At 53.6% G+C, this 24,208-nt stretch overlaps 5 protein-coding genes across 5 annotated transcripts; 4 read left to right on the forward strand and 1 right to left on the reverse strand.

Moving 5' to 3' along the window:
* Nucleotides 1–1,437: 1,437 nt before the first annotated feature.
* On the reverse strand, nucleotides 1,438–13,798 carry BDY24DRAFT_433914 (putative alpha-glucan synthase; the record flags this gene model as incomplete). The annotated part of the gene is made up of 59 exons (XM_076644135.1): nucleotides 1,438–1,480; nucleotides 1,595–1,722; nucleotides 1,797–1,873; nucleotides 1,952–1,970; nucleotides 2,079–2,194; nucleotides 2,277–2,308; nucleotides 2,388–2,451; nucleotides 2,514–2,654; nucleotides 2,757–2,841; nucleotides 2,967–3,108; nucleotides 3,216–3,229; nucleotides 3,302–3,521; nucleotides 3,591–3,644; nucleotides 3,722–3,838; nucleotides 3,913–3,979; nucleotides 4,085–4,231; nucleotides 4,336–4,432; nucleotides 4,532–4,736; nucleotides 4,805–4,980; nucleotides 5,043–5,170; nucleotides 5,243–5,346; nucleotides 5,421–5,575; nucleotides 5,648–5,684; nucleotides 5,753–6,108; nucleotides 6,192–6,279; nucleotides 6,355–6,433; nucleotides 6,505–6,676; nucleotides 6,762–6,825; nucleotides 6,894–7,006; nucleotides 7,081–7,178; nucleotides 7,249–7,315; nucleotides 7,389–7,502; nucleotides 7,604–7,831; nucleotides 7,912–8,117; nucleotides 8,198–8,312; nucleotides 8,396–8,593; nucleotides 8,678–8,789; nucleotides 8,871–9,007; nucleotides 9,120–9,203; nucleotides 9,302–9,458; nucleotides 9,546–9,572; nucleotides 9,642–9,800; nucleotides 9,889–10,168; nucleotides 10,242–10,307; nucleotides 10,392–10,510; nucleotides 10,556–10,779; nucleotides 10,873–10,965; nucleotides 11,061–11,158; nucleotides 11,227–11,414; nucleotides 11,488–11,611; nucleotides 11,682–11,836; nucleotides 11,912–12,154; nucleotides 12,238–12,294; nucleotides 12,375–12,491; nucleotides 12,579–12,689; nucleotides 12,765–12,801; nucleotides 12,894–12,955; nucleotides 13,060–13,141; nucleotides 13,657–13,798. 59 exons carry the CDS (start codon nucleotides 13,796–13,798, stop codon nucleotides 1,438–1,440), a joined length of 7,140 nt encoding a protein of 2,379 aa, XP_076498202.1.
* A 1,869-nt stretch (nucleotides 13,799–15,667) lies between these two features.
* On the forward strand, nucleotides 15,668–16,491 carry BDY24DRAFT_383504 (heat shock factor-binding 1 family protein). The gene is made up of 4 exons (XM_076639675.1): nucleotides 15,668–15,869; nucleotides 15,952–16,010; nucleotides 16,128–16,135; nucleotides 16,237–16,491. Exons 1-4 carry the CDS (start codon nucleotides 15,708–15,710, stop codon nucleotides 16,362–16,364), a joined length of 357 nt encoding a protein of 118 aa, XP_076498203.1. The 5' UTR covers nucleotides 15,668–15,707; the 3' UTR covers nucleotides 16,365–16,491.
* A 255-nt stretch (nucleotides 16,492–16,746) lies between these two features.
* BDY24DRAFT_383506 (uncharacterized protein) lies at nucleotides 16,747–19,735 on the forward strand. The gene is made up of 16 exons (XM_076639676.1): nucleotides 16,747–17,133; nucleotides 17,210–17,460; nucleotides 17,541–17,584; nucleotides 17,681–17,720; nucleotides 17,815–17,929; nucleotides 18,012–18,075; nucleotides 18,148–18,214; nucleotides 18,297–18,346; nucleotides 18,420–18,429; nucleotides 18,494–18,516; nucleotides 18,579–18,661; nucleotides 18,739–18,920; nucleotides 19,002–19,066; nucleotides 19,141–19,149; nucleotides 19,219–19,419; nucleotides 19,498–19,735. The coding sequence occupies exons 1-16, from the start codon at nucleotides 16,824–16,826 to the stop codon at nucleotides 19,679–19,681; spliced, it is 1,698 nt and encodes a 565-aa protein (XP_076498204.1). The 5' UTR covers nucleotides 16,747–16,823; the 3' UTR covers nucleotides 19,682–19,735.
* A 2,704-nt stretch (nucleotides 19,736–22,439) lies between these two features.
* BDY24DRAFT_383511 (uncharacterized protein) lies at nucleotides 22,440–22,742 on the forward strand. Its single transcript, XM_076639677.1, has one exon. The coding sequence runs from the start codon at nucleotides 22,461–22,463 to the stop codon at nucleotides 22,635–22,637; it is 177 nt and encodes a 58-aa protein (XP_076498205.1). The 5' UTR covers nucleotides 22,440–22,460; the 3' UTR covers nucleotides 22,638–22,742.
* A 338-nt stretch (nucleotides 22,743–23,080) lies between these two features.
* BDY24DRAFT_406433 (orotate phosphoribosyltransferase) lies at nucleotides 23,081–24,140 on the forward strand (the record flags this gene model as incomplete). Its single annotated transcript, XM_076642708.1, has 3 exons — nucleotides 23,081–23,286; nucleotides 23,402–23,711; nucleotides 23,874–24,140. The coding sequence occupies 3 exons, from the start codon at nucleotides 23,081–23,083 to the stop codon at nucleotides 24,138–24,140; spliced, it is 783 nt and encodes a 260-aa protein (XP_076498206.1).
* Between the last annotated feature and the right edge of the window lie 68 nt (nucleotides 24,141–24,208).

The raw sequence follows: 24,208 nt of genomic DNA on the forward strand, positions 1-24,208 counted from the left end.
TTGTCGGAGGAGAACTTGCTGAGCGGTACGCCAGGAGGAGCACGCGTCGGCGGAGGATCCAACAGCGATCAAGGAGGACGTTCGTCGGACGACGGGATCGGATCCATCGCTGGGAACTTCTCTCCCGAGTCGAGTGCGGACGGAGGACTCCCTCAGCTGGCTTACCTCGCTGGAGGAGGAGGTCGAGGAGACGGAACAGCTCTTGGGCTGGGGATGGAATCCATAGGAGAAGCAGCCGAGGACGAGTCCCCTCCTCCCAGTCGTCAAACCTCGACGGACGACGACAAGGCGATGCAAACTTCCATGGCTTCGTTCCACATCAACCCAACGATTCGTACCACTGCAGCCACCCCGGATGCCGATCTTACACCTCGTTCGTCGTTCTCCTTCCACGCACCAACCAAAACGCCAACTCCCTCCTCTCCCGTCGCTCCTGCTCCCAACTCCGAATCTCGAGTCCTCCCTCCCTTGCAAACCACCTCGTCCAACTCATCTCGCTCGTCACCCCTCGGACGAACTCGTTCCCTCCTTCGCAACAACCCCAATCATCCCAACACCACCAACGACTCCAAATCACCCTCGCCCGAACGATCCACCATCCACCCTCCCTCCTCCCCTTCCTCCTCCCAAAAATCACGCACCAAATCCTTCGTAGGGATCTCCATCCTCTCCTCCTCGCCCAACACCCAAGCCTCCTACCACGCGCCTCCCCTCTCACCCACCATGGCCACCGGAGGTTCGTCCTACACGCCTTCGTTGGACGACGCGTCGTACGGAGGGAGACATATCCATGGAGATCCGAGGTATGAGAGAGGACCTGGGAGCCCGCTCTTCCCGAGTAGTTTTGCGAGCTTGAGTTTGGGGAACGGAGGGGTGGGAGGGGGTGGGTTCGGAGGGAGGAGGAAGATGAGTCAGAGTAGCGGGGGAGGGAAGTAGGGACCGTCGAGTTGAGGGTTCGGTTTCGTTTCGGTTTTGATGTAGCCAGTACCTTTCTTTCTTTCTTCATTGCCGTTCCTTTTTCATAACTCACGAGTACGTCTAGCTCCTTCGTTTCGTTTCGTCCTGTGTTTTCTACTTCGTTTCGGTCGGTCTTCGTCTCTGCGCTCGAGTGTGCGTTTCTCTGTTTCTTAGCTTAGCTTCGTTTTCACGTTCGGTAGTCTTTCTCGTTCTTTCGTTTTTCGCACATATGTATACGTTCTCCTCCCTTCTCTCCTACCATGGGACGATGGGGGAAAGGCGAAGAAGGAAGGGGAGGAAAAGGTGGAGGTCAACGACGCGTCGTTCGGAGCTGCGACGAAAGAAGATCTGTGTCGAGAGAAATATGTAGAGAGAAATCGTGAACGAGAACGAAAAAAAAGCTAGACTAGCAGCAAAGAAACGAGAAACCAAAAAAAACATAAGGACGGCGACCCAAAACACGAACGAAGGAAACGACTACTAGGGCTTGGTGAGCTGCTCCTTTCGGAAGATCCAGAGATAGCTGAGTTGAGAAGGAAGAGAGTAAAGAGGTGAGGTCAGCTTGGGAGCGATCGAAGACGAAGGGCAGAGACGCGTCGAGTCGACGGACGAAAAAAAGGCAAACGTGTCGACTCACCCGACGACGATGGCGATCTGGCAGAGGAGGCAGATCCAGAAGAGAGGATAGATGAGAGGCAGCTTGGATAGGCCGTCGTAGGCCATGTCCCAGAGTGCGAAGTCGGGGAAGATCGTCGAGGGTCCGAGCTGTTTTTCGTCGCAGAAATGCGCAGGTCAGCCGTGAAGTCAAGGGACGAGATTATCGGAGCGATCGAACGAACCCTTCCTGGACTGATTAGTCTGGCAAGCATGACGACTAGGGCTCCGAGGCACTGGCAGAAGAAGATGGCGGCGCAGACTGGAGGAAAGAAGAGGAGGATCGATCAGCGACGCGCTCTCGCTCGGAGTTCGACGGAAAGACGAGTTCCAAACGCACCATGGAATCGACTCAAGGTCTGAGGGAAGAAATGCAAAGGAAGGTCAATGATCTAGCTTTGGGGGGGAGCGAACAGGACAGAGGGCAGGGAAGGGAAAGAAGAAAGGAAGCAGAAGCAGGCACGAACCTGAAGCAGAAGCATTCCGAGACCAACTCCCTGGATGTTATCGAGTACTCCGAGATAGAGCCAGAGGCAACTACTCAAATAAGGACCGACTTTTCCTGCCCACGTGATGTTGTAACCTTTGCAGGACAAAAAGAAAGAGAAGAGAGGTCGGCGAGGGTGAAAGATCGAGGCTTCTTCGAGTCGAACGCGTCAACGTACCGATACCACTGACTCCCCAGAGCATCTGACACCTGTAGAAAGGAACGACGAATCGAAAGACGTCAGAGAAGGTAGCAAATCGGTGCAGAGTCGCAAAGAATTGCTACGAACCAGCGGGGAGCTCCAAGTCCGATAGCGAAAACCGGCAACAGCCAGGAATGAACCTTGGCGAATCCTGCGAAATCGAAGGACTGTCAGTGAGAACTCCGAACAGGGGGAGATTGGAAGCACACTCACTCGTGAGAACAGCGAGTACGGCGATCCAGAGGAAAACGAAGAAGACCACAACGAGGATCGCAGATTGGTAGAGCGGGATCTGGACCGAGTTCGACCAGAAGAACTTCCAGTTTCTTCCGTATGGGGGCGCAAGCCAGAAGTCTGTTGAGAACAGTGAGATCGGGTGAAGGTCAGTAAGCTCTCAAGACGCACGACGAGGGAGAGTCGTCGAGGCACGAATAAAGAGATGTGTCGGTTACGAACCTCGTAGAACTTCAGCGACGAGGAACCATTTAACGACGTTCCTCCTGAACAGCGTAGCGTAGAAGTGCGGTACCGTAGGAGGAGCCTGCGAAAAAGAAGGTGGTCAGGACGGTCGTGCCTCCCTCGACTCCTTCCCCTCTCTCCTCCTCTTCTTCCCCACCGTTCCTCTCGAACGAGTCTGGTGGGATCACGAGATATCGATGAACTCACCTGAAGGTAGTACTGAGGGAGTCCCCACCACATGGAAACGAAGAAGAGCGCAGAGACGATGGCGATGGGCCATGTAATGATTAGGATGGCAAGCGGTGCGACGTAGTCCTCGAAATTCTTGGTAAGGAAGGTCGAACCCCACCTGATAAGGTTCGCGACGGCGAAAAGAGGAAGAGAGCACGAACCGAGGCGGTCAGCGACGCGTCTCAGGGTTTTCTCGAGGTCGATCGACGGGACAGCAAGACTCACCACCACAGAGCGGCCTGGAAGTCAAGATGAAGAAGGATTCAGCACTGCTCATTTGAAGAGGAAAGAGAGATGAAAAATAGACTTACAGTCCAGCACTGTTGCAGCCCTTGAACGACGCAAGCTCGGAAGATCCAACTCTCCGTCGTCGCTCCCGCTTCCTCTCCGAAGTTCATCCCAAAGAACAGGAATCCAGCTGCGGAAGCGATAGCGTAGCACCAGGTTGCCGCTCCAGTTATTTCACTTTGAACTTTCGTGAAAGGACCTTTGAGGGAGGGAAGACCGATCAACAAGAAGGCGAGGGCGAAGCTGAGGAGAAACGAGAGAAACGAGAGCTCAGCCAGAGTATGTTTTGAGAGAAAAGATAAATCAACGTACAAGATCCAGGGGAAGGCAAGACCAACGACAGCGGGTTTCAGTCGGAAGAGAGCCCTGACGGGGGAACGAAGAAGAGTGAAGAGATCAGCGACGCGTCTCGAATTCGAGTAGACGAGAAATGGAAGGCTCACCACCAACTGATGCTGGCAACGAAGAAGATGGCACCGATGACGTAGAGATCAAGATCGAGTTGAGTAGCGGTTCCGGAGAGAAGAACGAGCTGGAAAGCCGTTGCGGAGAGGAGTTGACTAAATCGAAGTGAAGAGCAGATTGATCAGTTTCGGTTCAGAAGGAATTCGAGATGCACGGAGGTGGAACGCACCCGACAGACATCACGATGGAGTACAAGGGCCATTCTCCAATTTGGCGACCCATGAAGATTTGCATCCCTACAGATACGAGGAAGAAGAGGAAGTCAGAAACAGAGCGTCGACGCGTGATTCGCCTCGAACGCGAAGAACCCGAGAAAGGAACGAGAAAGGGAAAGCACTGACTCGTAAGAGGGATATCTGGCATGAGATTGTCGTCGTCGTCCTCGTCCTTGGTGTAGATCGAGCTTCCTCCGTATCCAGACGCCTTCGAGGACTCAATCCGCTCCTTCTTCAAGACGACGAAGTGAGCCTTCTCGGCCTTCTCGAGGTCTGTATGCACAACGAAAAAGGGGCAGGTCAGTTAGGTGCGACACTTTTGCAGTGTTGAAGACTCTCGGAGCGAGTAACGAACTCGAGGAAACAGAGGAACTCACACTTCTCGATGCAGAGATCTCCCTTCGAGTTGTCTGAGTTGAGATTCTTGAGCTTCTGAACGAAGTCTCCACTGACTGCACCATTAGCATCGGTGAACTGAAAGGAAGAGGAAAGCAAGTAAGAGGCGGTGGGAGGAAAGAGAAAGTCAGGTTCGTGTTCGAAAGAGGACGAGAGACCAGCAAGATCGGGACGCACCGTCTCCATCGCCTTGTTGAGGGGAGACGAAGACCCGTGCTCGTCGACGATGGAAGAGATGGAAGATCCGGAGGAGATGCGAGAATGATGAGTGAAGGGCCTGCTGGGAGCAGCGAGGGCGCCTCCGTCGTCGACCAACGAAGATCTCGACGCGTTGGACTGGAAGAACGGATCTTGAGTTTTGCCTGCTTGTCGAGCGATTTGTCTGAGAATGAAAGAGCAGGCAGTATCAGTAGGTCGTTAGAAGTTTCTACGTCAAGATAGCGAACTTACCGATTAGCCGAGTCCAAGAAGTTGGCGTACGACGGATCCAACTCGTCGGAAGAAGAACGAGGGAGGTTTCCATACTCGTCGGCGGCCATTCGAGTAGGGTTTCGAGGGTGTCCATCTTCGTCGAAGTAAGGCGAGTCGTTGTACTCGGAAGCAGACGGAGATCCGAAGGCAGATCCCTGCGAACAAGAAGATCGGGTCAACCAGGCGTCTTGACAGAGGTCGAGTCGAACCAACTCACGTTGTCTCCGAACCTCCTCGCGTCCGGATGACCTTCTTCGTCTCGAGAGTTGGGATCGTAGGGATCCAGAACTGCTGGGGCACTACCAGAACCGGATCCATCTCGGCCGTAATCAGCTTGAGGTTGATCTGAAAGGGAAGAAGAATCGGGGAGGTCAGCTCAACGGTGAGGTTCGAAGAAAGGAGGATCGAGATGCTCACCCATGGGAGGTCGCTTGGACCAATCGATTCTCTCAATCCTCATCAAGTCTCCGTACTGTCGATCGGGAGCAGGAGCGGAAGGAGGCACGTAGTCGGAGTAGTCGCTGTGGGACGGAGGAGAGAGACGAAGGTCAGCGACGTGGTCGAGGGGTCAGGAAGAAGGAGACTCAGAACGAACTAGGCATGAGTTCCAGCTCCCTTCCTCGAAGCTCGGATAGCTTTCTTCTGGAAAACTTCGATTCGTCCTCTCCACTCGATGACGGGGAATCGCTGAACGGCAGATCGAGCTCGGAGGACGGCTCTCTCCTTCTCGGTCGATTTCAAGGCGAGTTTCTGTCGAAAAAAGAAACCGAGTTCAGCACTCGTTCGAAAAGTGATAGAGGAGAAGAGAGAGTTTCGACTCACGATCGTCTTCAGAAGCTGCGAGATCATGTGCGAAGTACTGAAGAAGATGCGAAACGAAGGTCAGCTCGGCCCTCGACGCGTCTCGTCTTTCCTCCTCCAACTCACCTCGTCGACTCGACAGGGAACCACCAACCAGGCATGAGACCAAGACCTCCGAGTCGTGCTCCAACTCCGAGAGCCCCCTTCCTTCCGAACTCGACGGCGACCAATCCGAAAGGCTCGTCTCGAGAGGGGATCAAGGCGAAATCGGCTCCACTGAAGAGGTAGGGAGGGAGCGACGTGAACTCGGGTTTCGAGAAGACTTGCTTGGGGTACATCTCCATGAGTCGAGCGAGCTTCTCGGCGGCAAATCGTCCGTAAAGATCGATGACAGGTCCGACGGCGATGAGTTGAATGGCCTTGTTCTTTTCCAGGAGGGCAGGGAAGACGTCGGCGATGATATCGACTCCTTTCTGCTTACTCTGTGAGAGTGAGAGTGAAACGAGAAGCAAGGTCAGCATGAGAAGGAGGCTCTTCGTTAAAAAAAAGGAACGAGGGGACGCACCCATCGACCGACGAAGACGAAAAGCTGAGCCTTGGGGTCGAGTTCGATGTTGGCCCACTCCTGAGCTTGTCTCTTGAGAGCAGGTCGTCTGAAGAGAAGAAGGAGGCGACGATCAGGCCATTAGTTGGTGGAAGAACGATTTGGAACGAGAAGACAGGCTCACTTCGCCTCAGCAACCTCGTCGATCTCGATATGCTTGACGTCGGCGACCTGCTTGTCGAGAGCTTCGATATCATCGGGATCTGGAGAAAGATGTATGAGAGTTTAGCGACGTTCAAGGGAAGGTCGAAACGACGAAGGAAACGCGACGAACCAGGGTTGGGAAGCGAATCGATCTGCTTGAGCACCCAGAGAGCAGGATATCGAGCCCAAGATCTCTTTCCGTACTTGTCCGAGACTCCAGCGACTCCGATCGACTTCTGGTGAGCGGCGATGAAGGCTGCACCAGCATGGAGTAAATTAAATGTATTTCCGTACTGGACAAACTGTGAAAAGGAGGGAAAGAAGACGAAGTCAGGTCGAGGGAGACGCGTCGAGTCGGAGGGAGACAACGAGAAGACGAAGACTCACCTTCGTCGTGACCTCCTTCGGGAGGTTGAAGGCGGCGCAAACCTCGTTCATTTCGTCCTTGTTCCTGTGTTAGGAGAAAAAGGGATGAGCTTGTACTCGAGACGAGTGAGTGATGGAAAAGAAATCACGAACCTGAGAGGCCAGAGACCTTGGAACTCGGCGTTGTGGAGCGAGAGGCAGGTAGGGAAGACCTTGGGAAGGAGGTAGAGAGGAGCAAGAGTTCCGTGGTAGTCGTTGATGTGGTACTGGAGAAGAAGACAGTTCGAGACACGTTAGCTCTCGGTTCGACGCGTCGTTGGAAGAGGCGAGAGAGACTCACGATGTCGATGATTGGGTTCCTTCGAATGACCTCGGCGATGGCTTGGTTCCAGGTCGAGTAGAAGACGGCAGAAGAGAGATCGTCCATTCGAGCAGGGTCTGTGAAAAAAGAGGAATGAGAGGTGAGGACGGGAAGAGGAGATCGTCTCGTTCGGAGACTGAGACTGACAGGGATCGGATTTAGTCTGAGCTCGGAAGACGGGTGAGTCGAGGATGTAGTAGGTGATGTTTTGGTACTGGTAGAAACAAAGAGTGCCGTCAGCTCAGGCAGGAAAGAGACGAGGCGACGGAAGAGCGAAAGCGACGAACGACGTGGATCTCGCACTCGATGAGGTATGGCTCTCCGAAGATAATGACCTCGATAGGTTCCGTGGGTTCAGCAAGAGGGTAGTCGACTCCTCCGACCTTGGGAATGACCCAGACCTGATCGGAAGCAGAGGAAAGAAAGAAGAGGTCAGCGTTCGAGTCGAAAGGGAGAGGGAGAGCGAGAAGAGAAGAGAAGGATTTCGCTCCTATATACCTACCAAATCGGTGTCTGTCATTGCCGTTCCCATTAGTTTTGACATTACTCCCAGTCCTCCGATCTTGACCTTGATCTTCCAGTCCATTATCTCGTACTCCAAAGTGGCAATCAGGACTTTCCTCCTCTTGTTGACGTCCTCGGGCCATCCGATGATCTTCTGTCCAGAAGCCAATCGACCTTCGTCATCCTTGAGACTCTCCTTGCCAGCTTTGACTCCGTACTTGTTGATCTGGAGAACGACGAAGAGGGAGCGACGAAGAGAGGTCAGAAAGAGGGGACGAAGAGGTCAAAGGATGATCCAAAACGAACCTTGATAGCGTAGAATCGTCTCTTGTAGAGGTTGGCGGTGATGAGAGCCGTAGAGGGAGGGATGACGAGCAGGAGGAAGAAGATGATGATCGAAATAACTCGATGTCCTCGAGGTGTGAGTCGCCATTCTCCCGTTCTGTCGTTGACGCTGAGAGTCCAGGCGAGCTTGTTGGCCGGAGGAGCAGTCATGTTGAGGTAGTTGTAGGCTTGAGAGAGAAACAAGAGGATCGAGGAGATCAGTTTTCGGAAGACGAAGGAACGACGGTGCACGGATCGAAAAGCTCACTGAGAGAGTTGGGAGGCAATCGATCCAAGACTCCGTCTCCATCAGCGTCTCCGAAGAAGAAGTCGTCGAAACCGTAGACGTTCAGTTGGACGTAGGAAGGCCATCGGTAGTTGATCTGTGAACGAGAAGAACCGAGCGAAGGTCAGAACGCATTTTCTTTTCGTCCCTCCCCGCCCGCCTCATCGATACCAAACTCACAGGAAGTTCCCAATCTCCAGCATCTCCCTTCTGCTTGAACGAAGACTTGATTCCCTGATCGAACCCAAACTGGTTGAAGTCTCCTCGTGCAAGGATCTTGGGAAGTCGTCGTTCTCCACCCTTGTAGTTGGGAGAGTCGGCGTGGACGAGATGCGCTGCTGATCCAGCACTCGAGTGGAAGTACTGAACTTGGATGTGCTGAGAAGTACAAAGAGGGACGGAGGAAGTCAGGGTCATCTTTGAGATCGAGAAGGAAGGGCGGAAAGAGGAGCTTCGACAAACTTGATCGTCCCAAAACTTCCCGTCGAAGACGACGTCGCTGAGATCGGTGGTTTCCTCGTAGTCGGACCAGTCGGACCACGTAATACCGTAGGTACCACTGAATCGGAACTTCCTGCAGATCGGAAGGAGATGAGAATGTTCGTTAGCTCTCCACCAAGACGAGAGAGCAACGAAAGAGGAAGATGCGTCTCACTCGGCTCCCGCAGCGGCGTGCGTGAGTTTCCACGAGCCAGAGGATCCCGAGAGAAGGTTCTTGCTGTAGTCGGCTTGAAGAGTCCAAACCATCGGGTTGTCGAGCTTTCCCTTCCTGACGAAGAGACGAGCGTTGGCCTGAAGGAGAGGAAGGGAACGACGAGGACGAGGATTCGAAGGTCAGCGATTCGAAACTTCTTCTTTCCCTCCTTTCCTCTCCTCGTCAAAGCTCGGAAGTAGTCCAACTCACTCCAGTCGATCCTCCGGTTCGGAAGGTCGTGACGTTCCCAATCACGAACTCGTAGATTCCGTCACCTGCGTCTTCAACGGTTTGCTGTGGAGGAGAAGAAAAGAACGAAGGTCAGTCACGACTTCTGTCCCGTCGGCTTCGTTCCCAGAAGTCTCGTGCTGAAATGTAAGAGAAGGACGAACAGTCCAGGACCATCCAGAGGGAGGAACGGCAGCGAGCTCGGGAGGAGGAGTCTGGTTCTCGAGTTTTCCACACCTCGCCTTGGTTCTGGAGAAGGACGGGGTCTTCGATCCAGGTGCTCCAGTGAACTCGATCTTGATGTTTTCGGAAAGGTCGTCGCTGATCGAAGAGAAAAAGAGGGCGAAAAAACAAAGGAAGATCAGAACTGGAGATGAGACGCGACGAGACGAGGGGGTTTGAGCTCACCAGTCCATCTCCTGATCGTACTCGATGCTGGATGAGATCGAAACAAGATAGTCAGTCTCTGGATTATCGATGAGGGAAGGACAAAGAGAGACTCACGTGATATCGAAGCTCGTTTCGTTCGAAGACCCAGGAATCGTCAAAAGTCGAGCATCGTGGCCTGGGGAGAACTTGGTCAAGACGGGAGGCCCAGGGAGCCAAAGATCCTCGGGGATGTACGCTCGGAAACCGAAGGGCTCGAGAGTAATCTCGGGGAGACTGAAGGAGAAGGAAGCGAAGTCGAAGTCAGCAATCGACCTCGAACTTGAACCCAAGCAACCCTCTCGACCCAAAACTCCGCACTCACCAAGCTCGGAAGGGGGCCTTGTTGTCGAGGAAGAAAGAAAGCTTCGAAGCGGTGAGATCCTGAGTATCGTAAGGGTAGAAGAGGTTCTTGACGGTGACGGGTCCAGGGAAGGGCGAGCGGATCCAGTTGTCGTCGTTCTCGTCTCCGCACTGAGCCTTGTAGGTGACCGTCTTGTTCTCGTTGTGCCAGAGCATCCAGACCTTCTCGGTCATCTCTCCGAGGAACTGTTCCTCGTTAAGCTGGGTGACGAGAGCGCTTCGAGAGTTCGATCGAAGTCCAACTGGAAACAGAGGGAGAGACGCGTCAATCGGAGGGTCAGGACGAGCGGATGATAGAGAATGAAGGCGACTCACTCTCGGTATGGGTGATGTTGGATCCTGGGAACTGAATTCGGTACGTGATGTTCGAGTGGGCTTCGACTGATGGAGAGGAGGAGGGAAAGAAGGTCGGTCATGAGCTCGACTCTCGTTCAACTCGACTCCTCTCCCCGAGCTTCGACTCACCCTGGAATCCATCCAAGAAAGCTGGGTAGGTAGATCGGAGCTGAAAGATCCTCTGAAGGTATCGGAATCCAGGCGAGGTAGGATCGTAGTGGTCGAGAGCGTTCCAGGAGTCTTCGCATCTGAGAAAGAGAGTCGGAGCGAGAGATTGCGATCAGTTGACGCACCTCGACTGAGGTGTTCGGTCGAGGAAGAAGAAGACATACCCAAAGAGAGCCTTCCCGTACTCGAAGTTGTGGTACTGAGTCGAACCGAGCTTGTAGCATCCGTGTCGCTGCCAGGCAGGCGTCGAAGTCATCGCCTGTCGTCCGAAGATGTAGTTGGCTGCGGTGTTGTCGAGGATATACATGGCCTGTTCTTCTCCGTAGTAGACGTGGGGAATTCCAGGAACCTGAAGAAAGAGGGAAGCAGCGAAGAAAACAGAATCAGCGACGCGTTCCTCCTTTCTTCTTTCCTCCCTCTCTTTTCTCCTTCGTCGACTTACGAGCAGCATCCCGACGTAGTTTCCAAGAGCTTGCTTCTGGGTTCCGTTCACCATAGCTGGCCATCGGAAGATGTCGTGGTTGGTCACTCCCATCTGACGAGAAAAAAAAGGAAGGAGCAAGGACGCGTCGAATCAGTTCCCTCGTTTCTCCTTCGCCTGCTTTTCGACGAGCGCAATCGAGGGCTCACCCAATGCCTAGGGTCGTACTTCCCGGTCTGAGAGTTGATGAGATCCTCGTTGATGTTGATCTGTCTCCAAGCGACGGCGAAGTCGGTAGGAATGTCATCTGCGAGGAAGAAGGCAACGAAGACGTGAGCTCGAGTTGGAAGGGAAGAGGAGAAGAGGTGAACTCGCCTGCGACGTCGAGGTTTCCATCCATCTGAAGGACTCGAGTGAGAGACCGGTAGAAGGAGTAGTGGAAAGCGGTCGAGTCGTAGCCGGTGAGACCTTCCTCTCGCATGTACATCTCGGAGTCCGAAGGTTTGGCGGCGACGGCTTCCTCGAAGGTCCTGTTGTTCTGGAAGGGAGTTCGACCTCGACCGCTGATCGAGATACAGACGAAAATTAAAGATCAGCGACGACTCAATAACACGATGGGAGAGCGAAGGAGCTCACATGTAGAGACTTCCGAAGGTATCCCCTCCCGTGATCTCGCCGGGGATGTAGAAGTTGTCCTTGCCGAGCTTCTTCGCACAGGACCTGGTAGCATTCGACCACGAGACAGCGAAATCCACGTGGACTTCAGAAAGAGAAGTGGAGGAGAAGAGGATCAGCTTCGAATCGGCGGAAGAAGGAGCTGGGAGACTCACCTTGGGTCGCCTTGTCGATTCGGATTCCATCGATGTCGAGAGCCTCGATCATCAAACAAGGGAAGACTTCAATCTTGCGGGCGACCTCGGGGATAAAGTCTCGAAGACGATCTTGAACGGAGGCGAACTTGGTGAGTTGACGCTGCCAGTCGGGACTGAGAGAGGAGGAGGCGAAGAAAGACGAAGGATGAGCTCGAGTCGTTCGCCTCGACCGAGAACTCGAGACTTACTGAACTCCGAAGGCTTCCATGTCTCCGTATTGATCGAAGTCGGAGTTGAAGCAGCCAGGACCCTTGTCGACGTTGACGAGCCTTCCCGAGGTATCCCAGAAGACGGGAAGCTCGCAATCCGCGTTGATGTCGTTGCCGATCTTGAAGTCTGGGTACTCGGTGAGGTTGTAAGGTCGATAGTCGCCTTCCTTGTAGACGGCTTTGTACTCGTTGATGTTGAAAGGTGCGCTCGTCTTCTCGAACCTGGGAGAATCGAGAGAAGGAAGGAACGTCAGCTCGCGCTCACCTCGACGCGTCGAGAACAAGGTGACGAGAGAGAAACTCACCCTTCCATAGCGATGAGATCTCCCATGGTCGAGATAGTAGAGTCGAGGACGATGTACCTGGAGGAAGAAAGAAAAGGTAGGGATCAGTTCGAAAGCTCTCCGTCGACCGTCGCGTCGAGAAAGACGTCTCCGCTCACATTCCTCGATCGTGGATCTTCTGGATAGCGTCGGCCCATTCCTGTGCAGTTCCCCAGTGAGGGTCGAGGAGCGAGAAATCGAGCGAGGAGTAACCATCGGCTTGCCAGGGCATGTTCCTTTGTTTCGAAGAGGGAGGGAGGGAGGGAGGAAAGGTGGTCAGAGGAAATGAAAAGGACTCGAACGAGATCGACGAAGCAGCTCACAAAGTGATGGAACCTGAGATGTAGATAACCTTGATCCCCATCAACTCCATGTAGTCGAGAGATCGATCGTGGACGAGTCCTTTGATGTCTCCTCCGTGTCGAAGTTGAGTGCTGTAAAGAGACGAATTAGGGAGAGGCAGCTTCAGATTTCGAAGGCTGCGAGAAGGGCTGATGAGACAGACTCACTCTTGAGGTGCGTGCTCGAAGAGAGTTTTGAAGTAGTCTGTAGGAAAGGAAGAAGAGTGAGCTTCTGCTTCGTTGGGAGACACCGCGTCGTCGCCCCTTCGACCACCCAGGAACCGCGAAGAAACGCACCGTTGTTGACAGGATCAGCATCGTGCATCTTGTCGAGTAGAACCACGTAGACGGGCAGGGTTCTGAGGGAGTGAAAAAGAACAAGAAAAGAAAGGAAAGAAAGTCAGTTGAGCTCGATGGAGCCGAGGAGGCCGAGGGAAGGGAGAGAGCTGATCGAAGGCCTCACCTCCAGTTGACGGGTGAGGGCATGTGGGTGCTGTTTGAGCTGAGCTTCTTGGTGGTGTACTGCATAACTCCAGCTGAAGGGTCTGTTTGAAGGGTAGAAAGAAAGAAAAACGAAAGAACGCGAGGGAAGGGGATCAGAACTCATCGACGACATCGGCTCCGGAGGAGAACAGCTGATGCGGGAGGGGGATGGAGGGGGATGAAGCATCGAGGTAGAGGGATGTATAGTTTCCTCTGAGGAGATTTGATGGGCGAGAAGGAGGGAAAGCGCAAGGAAAGGCGAGAGAGGAGAGAAGCGAGGACGAGGAAGGGAGGGAAGCGTTGAGCTCGTTCCTTCGACGAACGCCCTTCTTCCGCTCACTGAATCCCCAAGAGAGGGAGAGCAGGAGAAGAAGGTGAAAATCTTCCTTCTAAGAGCATCCTCTCCCATCTAGAGTTGACCCCAACTCAACCCTCTCAGGCCCAAGAAAAGAAGGAGAACGAAGCTGTCCTCTCCATCTGCTCCCACCCGAAGACCCGCCTTCCTCCTCTCCCTCTCGCCTCCCTTCCCTCAAAACATCCTCCGAGCCCAGTACAAGAAAGAACCCTCCAAACTAACCTGTGTTGGTGTTGAGATTGTAATCGACCCATGATTCGTTGTAAGGAGCAGCTTGAACCAGAGGGGAGGAGCACGAGAGAAAGAGAAGGAGGAGGAGGGGGAGGAGGAGGAGTCTGAAGCTGACGACCGACGATCTCGACATCTTGACCGACGAGAGGCGAGATCACGTGGAGGAGAAGGGAAGATTTTCCTGGGGAGAAGAAGAGGTTGTTGTGGTGGATTGGGTGTTTGGAAGAAAGACGGTGGTGGTTGGAGGGAGGAAAGCGATCAAAAAAGCGCTGCCTTCTAACAGATTCAGGGGAGAGGGAGGAGTAGGAGAGAGCAGAGAGAGCGAGAACCGGCCGGCTTTCCTTTGCGACGATGCCACGAGTATATTTTCGGAAGAAATCTTCTATGATCCCCTTCTAGTAGTAGTTTCAGATGTAGCAGCAAAAAAGAAAAGCGCATGAAGCGAAGAGGGAGGGAAGCGATCGAGGTCTTGGGACGCGAAACGCCTCGTCTCTGTCTCGTTCCTTTTTTCAGCAAACTCTCCTTCAGTAGTTGGTCCCGAGAAAAGTGAACCCATCCTGGCGGGAGGTCGATCCAGCTGCCCATCGAACTGCTATTAGAGAGTTGACCTCGATTGAGGAGAGAGAGCAAGCTCGAGAGAGAGGCTCGAAAAAAGCAAACGCGTCCGAACGATTCCTCGTTCCTTTCAAGCTTCGAGTCGAGCCTCATTGCATCCCGAGCCGAGAACAGGAGAATACTAGCAGAAGGGAGATGTAACTATTAAAGTGAACAAACAAAGAACACGAAAGAGCTATCTTAGATACCGTTTCTTGTCTCTCCTTTTCCTTTTCTGGGACGTTCTGACCTTCCGAAGCCTAGGAGTCTTGAACGATATTAAGTAGATATGTAATCCTTCCTCTGCAGGTCGCATCAAATCGTATCAGAAAAAAAAAAAAACGCTCAGAGAAGGGAGGGCGGTTGTAGAGAGAGAAAAAGCGAGAGAGACGCGTCGAGCGAAGTCAGGTTTCGCGTCCAAAACGAGATACGCCACTTCCAGGGCACTCTTGTTCGAGAGATTTACCCAGCACAACATCCCATCATTGACGTCCCATCTGTGGCGACGAAAGAGCGAAGGGCGAAGGAGGAAAGGCCTTGAGCTGGCGTCGGGGGGATCGAATCGAGTCGAAACTGCGAGCAGTAAGCAGAATGAAGTCTTCGTTGGAGCGAACGCACCCATAGTCCTCTCTAGCCTGTTCATGACGGACTCCATGTGATCGAGACTCTTGGTTGCGAGAGCCAGCTCTCGTTTCTGCTCGATGGCGACGGGAAAGACCTGGTGGAGCCATTTGTAGACGACCTCAGCTGTTTCTCCCAGCACTTCAGCCTGCAGATTGGAGAGTAAGCAAACGAAAAGAAAGTCAGTATAGGCCCTCGAGGGGTCGATGCTTCACCGAAGAAGAAAAAGTAGGAAGAGCGAGCTAATCCCATCCAGCCCGTCCATTAGCCGACCGTCGTCCGTCTGCTCTTTGATCCTCATGCTCAACTTCTTACGGTAGATTTCAAACTCGTCATCCAGCGATCTGAGAGAGTCGGTGAAGTTCCGGTTGATCTCGTCGAGTTGGGAGGAAGGGAGAGTGTTGAGGGAGGAGAGGAGGGCGAGAAAGGCTTGTCGAGGAAGAGAGTCGACAGCTTGAGCGAGACGAGTGGGAGTCAAAGGTTCAGGAGTAGTTAGGTCCGAAGGGTCGTCCACTTTGCGCTTCTTGGAGGAAGATTCTTGTCGAGGAGCCATGGTTGTCGATGAAAGCGTTGAGAGGGAAGGGAACGAAATGGCCTCAGCTTCGATCATCACCGTTTTCTCTCTTCCCCCTACACCCTCACCCCGTCTGAATCTACTTCTCTCAGCCCATCTTCTTCTCGAGCTCTTCAGCTTCGCTACTCCTCCCCCAAGCTCTCTACGAAACAGCCTTCTCCCCAAACTTCGACGTGCTCCAAAACCCATCCTCGAACACCCACCCCGCCTTCCCTCCCTCTCCCTCCCTCCCCTCCCGACTCCCGCATCCACCATGTCCATGACCACCAAGCCCAAAGTCCCTCCCACAGCACCCGCACCCGCATCTGCTCTCTCTCTCGGATCTAAAAGCACGTCTTCGGGAGGAGTGGGGAAGCTGAAGGAGAAGGAGAAGACGGTAGGAGAGATATCCTCGCCGGTCGAGCTCATGACTTTTGTGAGTTCTCTGTCGTCCTGTTGGTTCCTCGACGGGTCATGCTGGATCGGAAGCTGACCGGAACTTTCCGTATCTTATCCAGGTCGATTCGTTACTGGGTCAGCTTGAGGACAAGTTCAGTGAGACGTCGAAGGATGTGCTGTGAGCTCGTTGTTTCCTTCCCTCCTCCCTCTCCCTTTCTTCGCCCCCCTACAGCCCTCGAGCTGACCTACAGCTTCTCTCTTTTCATCTCCTCTCTTCTTCTTCTCCAAACTCAAGGGATCGAAGTTCGTCCCTTCCATCCTCCTCTCTCCATCGTCCTCCTCTCCTTTGTCCCAACTGACCCTCTCTCCTCCTCCTTTCCTCTCCTTTCCTTCCCTCTCTTCAGTGACGACGATGTCCACTCGAATCGACACCCTGGAATCTTCCATCAACGAGATCCTGAACGGAGCCATCACAGGAAGTGGAGTAGCCCCAACACCAGCGTCCCCTTCGCCAGCAGGAGCGTCGAAGTGAGCTCGACGCGAACGAAGGTCGATGTTTTGAGGACGGAGATTTAGAGCTGGACGGTGGAGGGAGGTCTTGACGAGTAACGAATCTGCATGAGTATCTTTCTAATTCCGTCGTTTTGGTTTGATGGAGCGAACTCGAAGGAAGGAAGGAAGGAAGGAAGGAAGGAAGGGGAAAGGGAGCGAGCTCAACTTCTCGACGCGTCTTCAGCTCTGACTGACTCTTTGCTCGAGGTTCGAAACGGTTGAGAAGCTCGGCCTTTTCCGATCTGCCACTCGAGGATAATCCGTTCCTCCGTTAAATGCTTACAGGCGAAAGAATTTGTCTCGAACTCAAAAAGGCCAATCTGTTTCTTTCAGCTTCACCTGCCCGCTCCCTTCCTTCCTCCTGTTCAGCTCTCAACCGCCACTACCCTCCCCTCCCTCGCTTCCCCATCACGGCTCTTCTTCCCTGCTCTTTCTGTAGATGGCCCCTAGATCCAACACTCGCCTCTTCACAGCAGCCACCTGTCTCTTCCTCTTCCTCGTTCTCGCTCTCTGGACTTCACCTCCCTCCTTCAGCCCTTCATCTTGGTCGCCGAACGGAGAGGAGGACGAGGGCGTTTGGGAAGCAGAGAAGCTCGATCTCGACAAGGCGTTTGAGCTTCCTAGCTTCGAGGGTACTCTGACGGGAGAAGGGAGTCTAGAGGGAGATGCTGGGGTGGGGCAGGGAGAGGAAGAAACGAAGGAAGGAGGAGCAGGGAAAGTTGAGCTCGACGAGGAGATGATCGTTGAAGGTGAGTTCTGGCTCCGTCTCTACCCCTTTCCTCATATACCTCAGCTTACAGAACTCTCATCTCCTCATCTCTACAGGTTCAACCCCGTCCAACTCCTCCCTCACCACCCTCCCTTCTCCCAAAACTCCCAATCGTCCCTCCTTCCCTCCGCTCCTCCCCGAGCAGCTCTCCACCCTTCGTCAAGACTACCTCGCTCGCCTAAACTCGATGGAATCCTTCTCGTTCGGTCAGAATTATACCCACAACGAGAGGATGCTGGTCAACCTCGTGAATTGTCTGGAGGAGGGAGAGTTGGGAGCAGGAAGGTGTGCCACGGAAGTTCCGAGGGTGAGCCCGTCGTTTCTCCTTCGTTCTTCAGAGGAACTAGGACGAGAAGCTCAAAAGTTCGAATCTACTTATTTTCAAAGGTTGTTGCGGTGACAGAGATCTACTTCGTTTGTGGTCTTGACCAGTGAGCTCTCTTCGTCGTCGGACTTCTTCGATTCGACTCGCGTCGAGACTCGTCGTTGACGCTTCTCTCTCTCTCCCTTCCCTTCTTCCCCGACAGCTGTGATACTACAGGGGAGGTCATCTGGCTGGCTCCAGTGGTGCGTACATAACACCGCTTCTCGCTCCTGCGACCTGCCGTTGTCGTCTCCCCGCTGACCGACGACTTCATCTTCTCTCCCTCCCCTCGAACAGGCGGTCTCCCTCGAGCGACAAGGCTACTACTCCCTCGTAATCGACGACAGCGAGCTCCTTCCTCTCTGGAAGACTCTGGGAGATATGGTGACTCAGGTTTGGATGCAGGACCAGGGTTCGTTTCGTCTCCTTCCGTCTTCCTCAGTTCGACCAGCAGCTGAGCCGTCTCTTTCCTCTTCGCTTCGCTCTCCTTTCAGCTCTCATTGACTGCGTAGGCGATCAGAAAAACTGCGTTGAGAGCTGGGAGAATCCTTCGGGAATGTGAGTACCTTCGAGAGGAGAAGGACGATTTCCAACTCGAAGCCTCGACGCTGACTCGTCGCCTCCTTCCAGACCCGCTTGGAAGCTTTTTGCGTTGACTTTCTGGGGAAGTATCCCTGGGGCAGACTGGTGGTCAGCCGTGAGCGATATCCTCCTTAGCTCAGTCAGAGAGATGAAGGTTGCCCTGGGCTGATCTCGCTTTGCGAACCCGTCGACAACAGCCTCAAGGTCCTTGGTCGTTCAACCCCCTCGGAAGCGAGTGGACGTTGACGTGAGCTTTTTCATCTTTGAAATATCTATCAAACTGTCATCTTACCTCCCTCGTTTTCGTCTTTCCTCTTCAGGCCGTATCCAGTGAGTACTTCTCGATCTCGTCGCGAAGGACTTTTTCGCTGACGGTTTTTTCTTCTTCTCGCAGATGCCTGATAACCATACCTATCTGTGAGCCGAACTCACCTTCATCTATCCCTTCCTTCGCTGACCAATCTTTCTTGGTTTCGCAGCGGCTACAACTTCGAAGGCTGCACCGACACTCCCGTCGTTCCTCCCTCCGAACGATCCAACACCCTCTTCGTTCTCTCCAAATGTCCGTCCTTCCAGTACTTCCCCGCCCCTCTCTTGTACCCCCCGCTGAACACTGTTTTTTCTTTCAACCTTCCGCAGACCTCGAATACTTCCACTCCCAAGACACCTGGCCTCAACTCCTCTACTCGTCCATCGTCAACGCGACCGGTCTCGAAATCATCACCTCCGCTAAAGGTCGAGACGACAACGACCCTAATGAACTTCCAGCTGGTGTGAAAAGTGTTGGGAGATTGTCAAAGGAGGATTACTCGCTGACGGTGGTGAGTTTTGGGCGCCAGGTGAGAGAGAGACGTCGACGCGTCGAGGCTGACTTTGTCGTTCGTTGTTCGGTTCTTCAACAGGGCTCAGCGAAAGTCCTTCTTGGGATAGGAATGCCTCATATCTCACCTTCTCCTTACGCAGCTCTGTGTGTCCTTCCTTCTCCCCAATCCACCTCTCCCTCGAGCTGAAATCTTTCTCTTCCCTCTTTCCCTTTCGTAGATGTCAAGGGTTCGTTTCCTCCCTCTTCCTCCCTCACCCTCTTCATCTCCTGACCTCTACTTCATTCCGTATCTTTAGTGTCCCTGTCATCCTCCCCTCCTTCAACTCATCCAATCCTCTTCCTCTCGGCTGGTCCCAATTTTCCGAACCTCCTCAACATCAACACGCCATCGCAGCTCAAATCGGTCCTCCTTACGTCTACTCCATTGACCTCCACGGTCCCATTCAGGATCTGATTGATACGATAAAGATGGCGGTGGAGACGCCGATTGGGAGGTAGTGAGTCCTCTTGACTCTTCTTTGGGTTCGAAGGAAAAAGGAGACGCGCGTCGAACTGACTTCATCTTCTTCGAACAGCGTCCCACCGGAAATGACCCCTGAAGCTCTGGACGCTCGAGTCCGAACCCTCTTGTCTACCAACTGGGAGGAGGTCGCGAGGAAGAGGATGGTGGAGAAGGGGTGGGATGGAGTGAGGTTGCCGAAGCATTTGAAGGGGAAGGTTTCGAAGGAGGGTAGGTTTAGAGGGGTCGCTGCTGCTTGAAGAGGATACGTTTCTTATTTATTTATTCATCTATCTATGGGGTTCTTTGTTTAATCTCGGGGAGACAAAGGAGGAAGAGGAGAAGGAGAAGAAGAAGGAACGACGACGACGCAGAAAATATTGTGCTGAGGAGAAGATTGAAAAGAGAGGTGGTGTGAAACAAGAGAAAGCGGGTTTGGTTCCATGTCGGAACGCTGGTGTTGCTCTGAAGAGTCGACAAGGGGATAGTATCAGACGGAAGGAGAGCGACGCGTCGCGCCATCGAAGACCGCGAATTGGGCTGCTATCTTTTCCATTCTCGTTCACAATGTATGAGTTCATCTTCGCTCTGTCTCGGCACATAGTCTCTCTTCTCCAGGCTTTCTACAGATAATATAAGAAAAAAGAGAAGCAAGACGATGACGTCCCGGCTTCAACAAGAGCTTGATGCCCTCAACGACGACCCCCTTCCTCCTTCCTCCGTTCCTCCCTATACTTCTTCCTCTTCCAGCTCGCCCATACACACCTGTATCGGACTCTCAATGAACTATCTACGAAACGTCGTCAGCGGTGAGTCCCTGCAGGAGGAAGGACAAGAGGAAGAGTTGCGGAAGCTGACCCGAGCTCGTTCCTTCCTTCCCTCTCCTCCCCTTCCTCTCCTCCGCCCTCCCTGCCTACAGGCCCGAAAGCCCGTCATGTCGAGAAGGGAGAAGGAGTAGATTTAGATCTTGTGTATCTGACCGACAGGATCATTCTCGTAAGTCGAGCAAAGAGAAGGAGGGAGAAGAAGGAACGTCGAGCTGACCTCCGGCCCTTCCCTTCGTTCGGTTCAGATGGGCTGTTCGTCTTCTCCTCGTCCTCTCTCTGCACTTCACAGCTAGCTGACCATCTCTGCCTTCCACAGATCCCGCCTCGGGATTCGAAGCTTCTTATCGAAACAGGATGTCGGACGTCGTAGCGTTCTTGGACTCAAAGCATCGAGATTGCTATCGAGTCTTCAACTTGTTCGTTCCCTCGCCTCCTCCTTCTCTTCTCTGTCCCTTTTCAGGCTCTTCGACTGACTCCAAGTTGTGCTCTCTTCAGATGCCCAACCTCCGAAAACTCCTACCCTCCTACGTCCTTCCACGGACGAGTCTCTCGCTTCCCTCACCCAGACCATCACCCTCCTCCTCTCCCTCTCCTTCACGCTGCAACGCAAGAAATGGAAGCTTACCTCAACGCGAGTCCAGGGATCGGAGGGAAGAACGTAGTCGTTATCCACTGCAAGGTGAGAATCAATCGTTTCGATCCTGAGCTCGAGCTTCGTCGAGGGCTGACTTCATTCATTTGGTTTTGGTTCGAGTCGACCCAGGCTGGAAAGGGTCGAACTGGAACTCTCGCTTGTTGTTTGATGGAGCGACTGGGAGGAGTGGACGCTGCTACTAAGGAGCACGGAATGCTCAACGGTCGAGTCGAGGTTCCAGGCTCAACGGAGGCCGATCTCAGCGATGGGGAGGGAGACGAGGGAGGCAGCATCACTGGTCCAACTCCCACTTCCATCGCTCCCTCTCCTTCTGAAGAACCCTCAGTCGTCTCCAAACCTCCCCTCGAGCCGAATAACATCACCCCCGTCAAGAAAGCTCGCAGGTCATCCAAGTCTCATCAACACTCGGCTCCTCAAACTTCGCCTCCTCATCCCGCTGCTGCTGCTTTCGCTTTCCATACGGCTAGGAGGATGCACAACCCTGTAGGTATCGACTCGGTCCGTCGTAAAGTCACATTTTCGCTGAATCTCTCTCCCTCTTCGTTCTTGTATAGCAATCCGTCAAACAAGGAGTCTCGATCCCTTCTCAACGACGTTTCGTCCGCTACTACCACTCCTCTCTCGCCAATCTTCGCTCTTCTTCTTCCTCCTCTTCCCCCACCTCTCCCCCTTCCATCTACCCAGGTGGCTCGCAGCACTCATCCAACCCCAAACCGATGCTCAAACTCAAGGACATCATTATCACCCAAACCTCCTCCGCCAACGCGTCCCTCTCCCTCACTCCTAAGGTTCGAGGAGAGGCAGCCCGTTACCTCGACTCGTTCGTTTCCATGCTCGACGACAAGGTTACGGAGAACGCCAAGCTTGGACTTGAGGAGGGTGGGTTAAAGCCTATCTTGGAGGGAGCTGGAGGATTGGGGATTGGGATGAGTGGAGTTGGGACGGACGAGGTGGGAGGAGAAGGAGAGAAAGGTGGAGCTGGGATGGTGAAGAGCTTGTCGAAGTTGAGTGAGAGCTATGTCGAGGTTGGGGCGAAAGACATCGATGAGTACGGGGAAGTTACAAAGACTGTGAGTTTCTTCGTCTTCTCGTTCCCAGCGAAGACGCGCTGACCTCGACTCCTTTTTCTTCCCTTCCTTCAGCCTCTCGTCACCCATCACCTCACACCCGACAGCCCCATCGTCGTGCATCCCGATAGAGAGCTCAAGATACAGGTCCTTCACGGAGAGAACACCGGAAGATCTGTGAGCAGCTTGAGAGCGAGAGGCTTCAAGTCAGCCGTCGTGAACGTCGTTCTCAGTCAGGTTCGTTCTCTTCCAAACGCGTCTCTTTTCCTTTTCCATCCCTTACTCACTAACACCTCTTCTTCTTCTGGCTCTCTTTGTCCTTCAGGACACCTCCTCCCTCGGCTGGATCTGGCTCGTCCCCTCCTTCCACCTCCCACCTCCCTCGACCTCCCCTTCAACCGAACCTCGCACTCATACCATCACCTTCCCTCGAGAACTCGTCGACTTCCGATCCAAGAGTCTTCGATCCATCCAGCTGGTGTTCGAGGAGATGCCCGCTCCTTCTCCTGCTCCTAGTTTGAACGTCACGACGGGAGGAGGAGAGGGAGAGGGAAAGGCGGTGGAGACGGAAGGAAAGAAGGGAGAGGTCGTTCCGCCTGAAGGAGAGAGGGAGACGGCGGATACGAAGGGAATCAACGAGGCTGATGAGGGCGGGGAGTACAAGTAGAGGAGAGGTGGAGGAGGGATGGGCTTTGCTTTTGTTTTGGTTCTGGTAGAACGCACGAAGGACGTAGTCCACGATCATGATGGATGATTCTGAACCAACCTAAAACTTATGCAGATCAATAGACTCAACTCGAGTAGGTAACGAGCAGGAAGCCGCAAAACAGGGAGATGCGTTCACCTCACGACAACGGCGAGACGCGTCCGTTCTTTTCAAGCTGCTGATTATCGAACGAAGACGGGGTGTTCATCAAATTTTCGACCTTTTCGAGTGGTTCGAAAGCTGCACCATTCTGATAACTTGAGCTGCAGTAGATCCGATGAGAAAGAGGTCTGAATTCGGTTGGCAAGGAGGAGCAGAAGAGATTTCGCCGACTCTTCCTCTTCTTCCCATCAAACGACGACCCTCCTCCTCCCCCCCTTCTTCTCTCCTCTCATCCTACAACCATGCCCATCATCCCCTCCGCCGAGTTCACTCCTGCCATTCCCAAGGAGCTTTTCGACCCAGCCGTCGCTTCAGCAGACGAGGTCGCTCAGGTTCTTGCTCCCAAATCCGACGCTTCGTTGCTCTCCGAGTACAAGGTCAAGTTCATCGAGGGAGCTCTCGAGGCTAAGGCTTTGATCTTTGGAGAATTCACTCTCAAGAGCGGTCGGTTAGTACTTCTGCAGCTTCTCTCTTTCTTCGAGCTTGGAGAGGTTTACGTTTCAACGAGAGAGGAGGAAGGAGAAAAACGTCGAAGCTGACCTTTCATTTCCTTCCTTCCTCAGTCTCTCCCCTTACTTCTTCAACGCTGGACTCCTCTACTCTGGCTCCCTCCTCTCCAACACTGCTCAATCCTACGCCTCGGCTCTCCTCTCCTCCCCTATCGGATCCGACTTCGACGTCCTCTTCGGTCCTGCCTACAAGGGAATCTCGCTTGCCGCTATCACCTGCATGGCTCTCAGCGAACGACACAACGTCGACAAGGACTTCTGCTACAACAGGAAGGAGAAGAAGGATCACGGAGAGGGTGGAAGCATGGTGGGAGCTCCTCTGAAGGGGAAGGTGGTCATCATTGACGATGTGTTGACTCGAGGGGTGAGCTCGCTTTCTCCCCTTCCTTCCCTCCCTCTGTCCTCTGTCTCCCTCTTCTCCACTCGCCTCCCACCATCTTGGTCAACACCCGAGGAAGCTTAGCTGACTCTTCCAATCCTCTCTGTTCTTCTCTCTTTTTCTCTCCTCTTCTACTCCTCCTCTCAGGTCGCCATTCGAGAAGCCATCGCCATGCTCCCCTCGGACGCGTCCCTCGCCGGTATCATCGTCCTCGTCGACCGACAGGAGCGAGGAAACTCCACCACCACTCGACAGTCGACAGTCCAGGAGATCTCGGACGAGTTCAAGGTCCCCGTCGTTCCTATCGTTGGGATGAGCGACATCATCGCTTGGATGGAGAGGAAGGGAGGCATGGAGAAGGAGCTCGAGCAGATGAAGGTTTACAAGGAGAAGTACGGAGCTGAGGGACTTTAGATTCTAGAGGTTGATGGGTTATATCGTATACTAGCTTAGCTTTGGAGCTTTGGAGCGAGCGGGAGATT

Source organism: Mrakia frigida, assembly GCF_051309035.1.
Source record: "Mrakia frigida strain ATCC 22029 unplaced genomic scaffold BDY24scaffold_9, whole genome shotgun sequence".
Classification (NCBI taxonomy): Eukaryota; Fungi; Basidiomycota; class Tremellomycetes; order Cystofilobasidiales; family Mrakiaceae; genus Mrakia; species Mrakia frigida.

What these genes read in the sequence shown, in the direction of transcription:
- BDY24DRAFT_383506 (XM_076639676.1), top strand. Translation starts at nt 16,824, where the DNA reads ATGGCCCCTAGATCCAACACTCGCCTCTTCACAGCAGCCACCTGTCTC. An exon ending in TTCGTTTGTGGTCTTGACCA is followed by an intron (nt 17,585 to 17,680) that starts GTGAGCTCTCTT and finishes CTTCCCCGACAG; the next exon opens with CTGTGATACTACAGGGGAGG. An exon ending in TCATCTGGCTGGCTCCAGTG is followed by an intron (nt 17,721 to 17,814) that starts GTGCGTACATAA and finishes CCCCTCGAACAG; the next exon opens with GCGGTCTCCCTCGAGCGACA.
- BDY24DRAFT_383511 (XM_076639677.1), top strand. Translation starts at nt 22,461, where the DNA reads ATGCCCGCTCCTTCTCCTGCTCCTAGTTTGAACGTCACGACGGGAGGA.
- BDY24DRAFT_383504 (XM_076639675.1), top strand. Translation starts at nt 15,708, where the DNA reads ATGTCCATGACCACCAAGCCCAAAGTCCCTCCCACAGCACCCGCACCC. An exon ending in CGGTCGAGCTCATGACTTTT is followed by an intron (nt 15,870 to 15,951) that starts GTGAGTTCTCTG and finishes TATCTTATCCAG; the next exon opens with GTCGATTCGTTACTGGGTCA.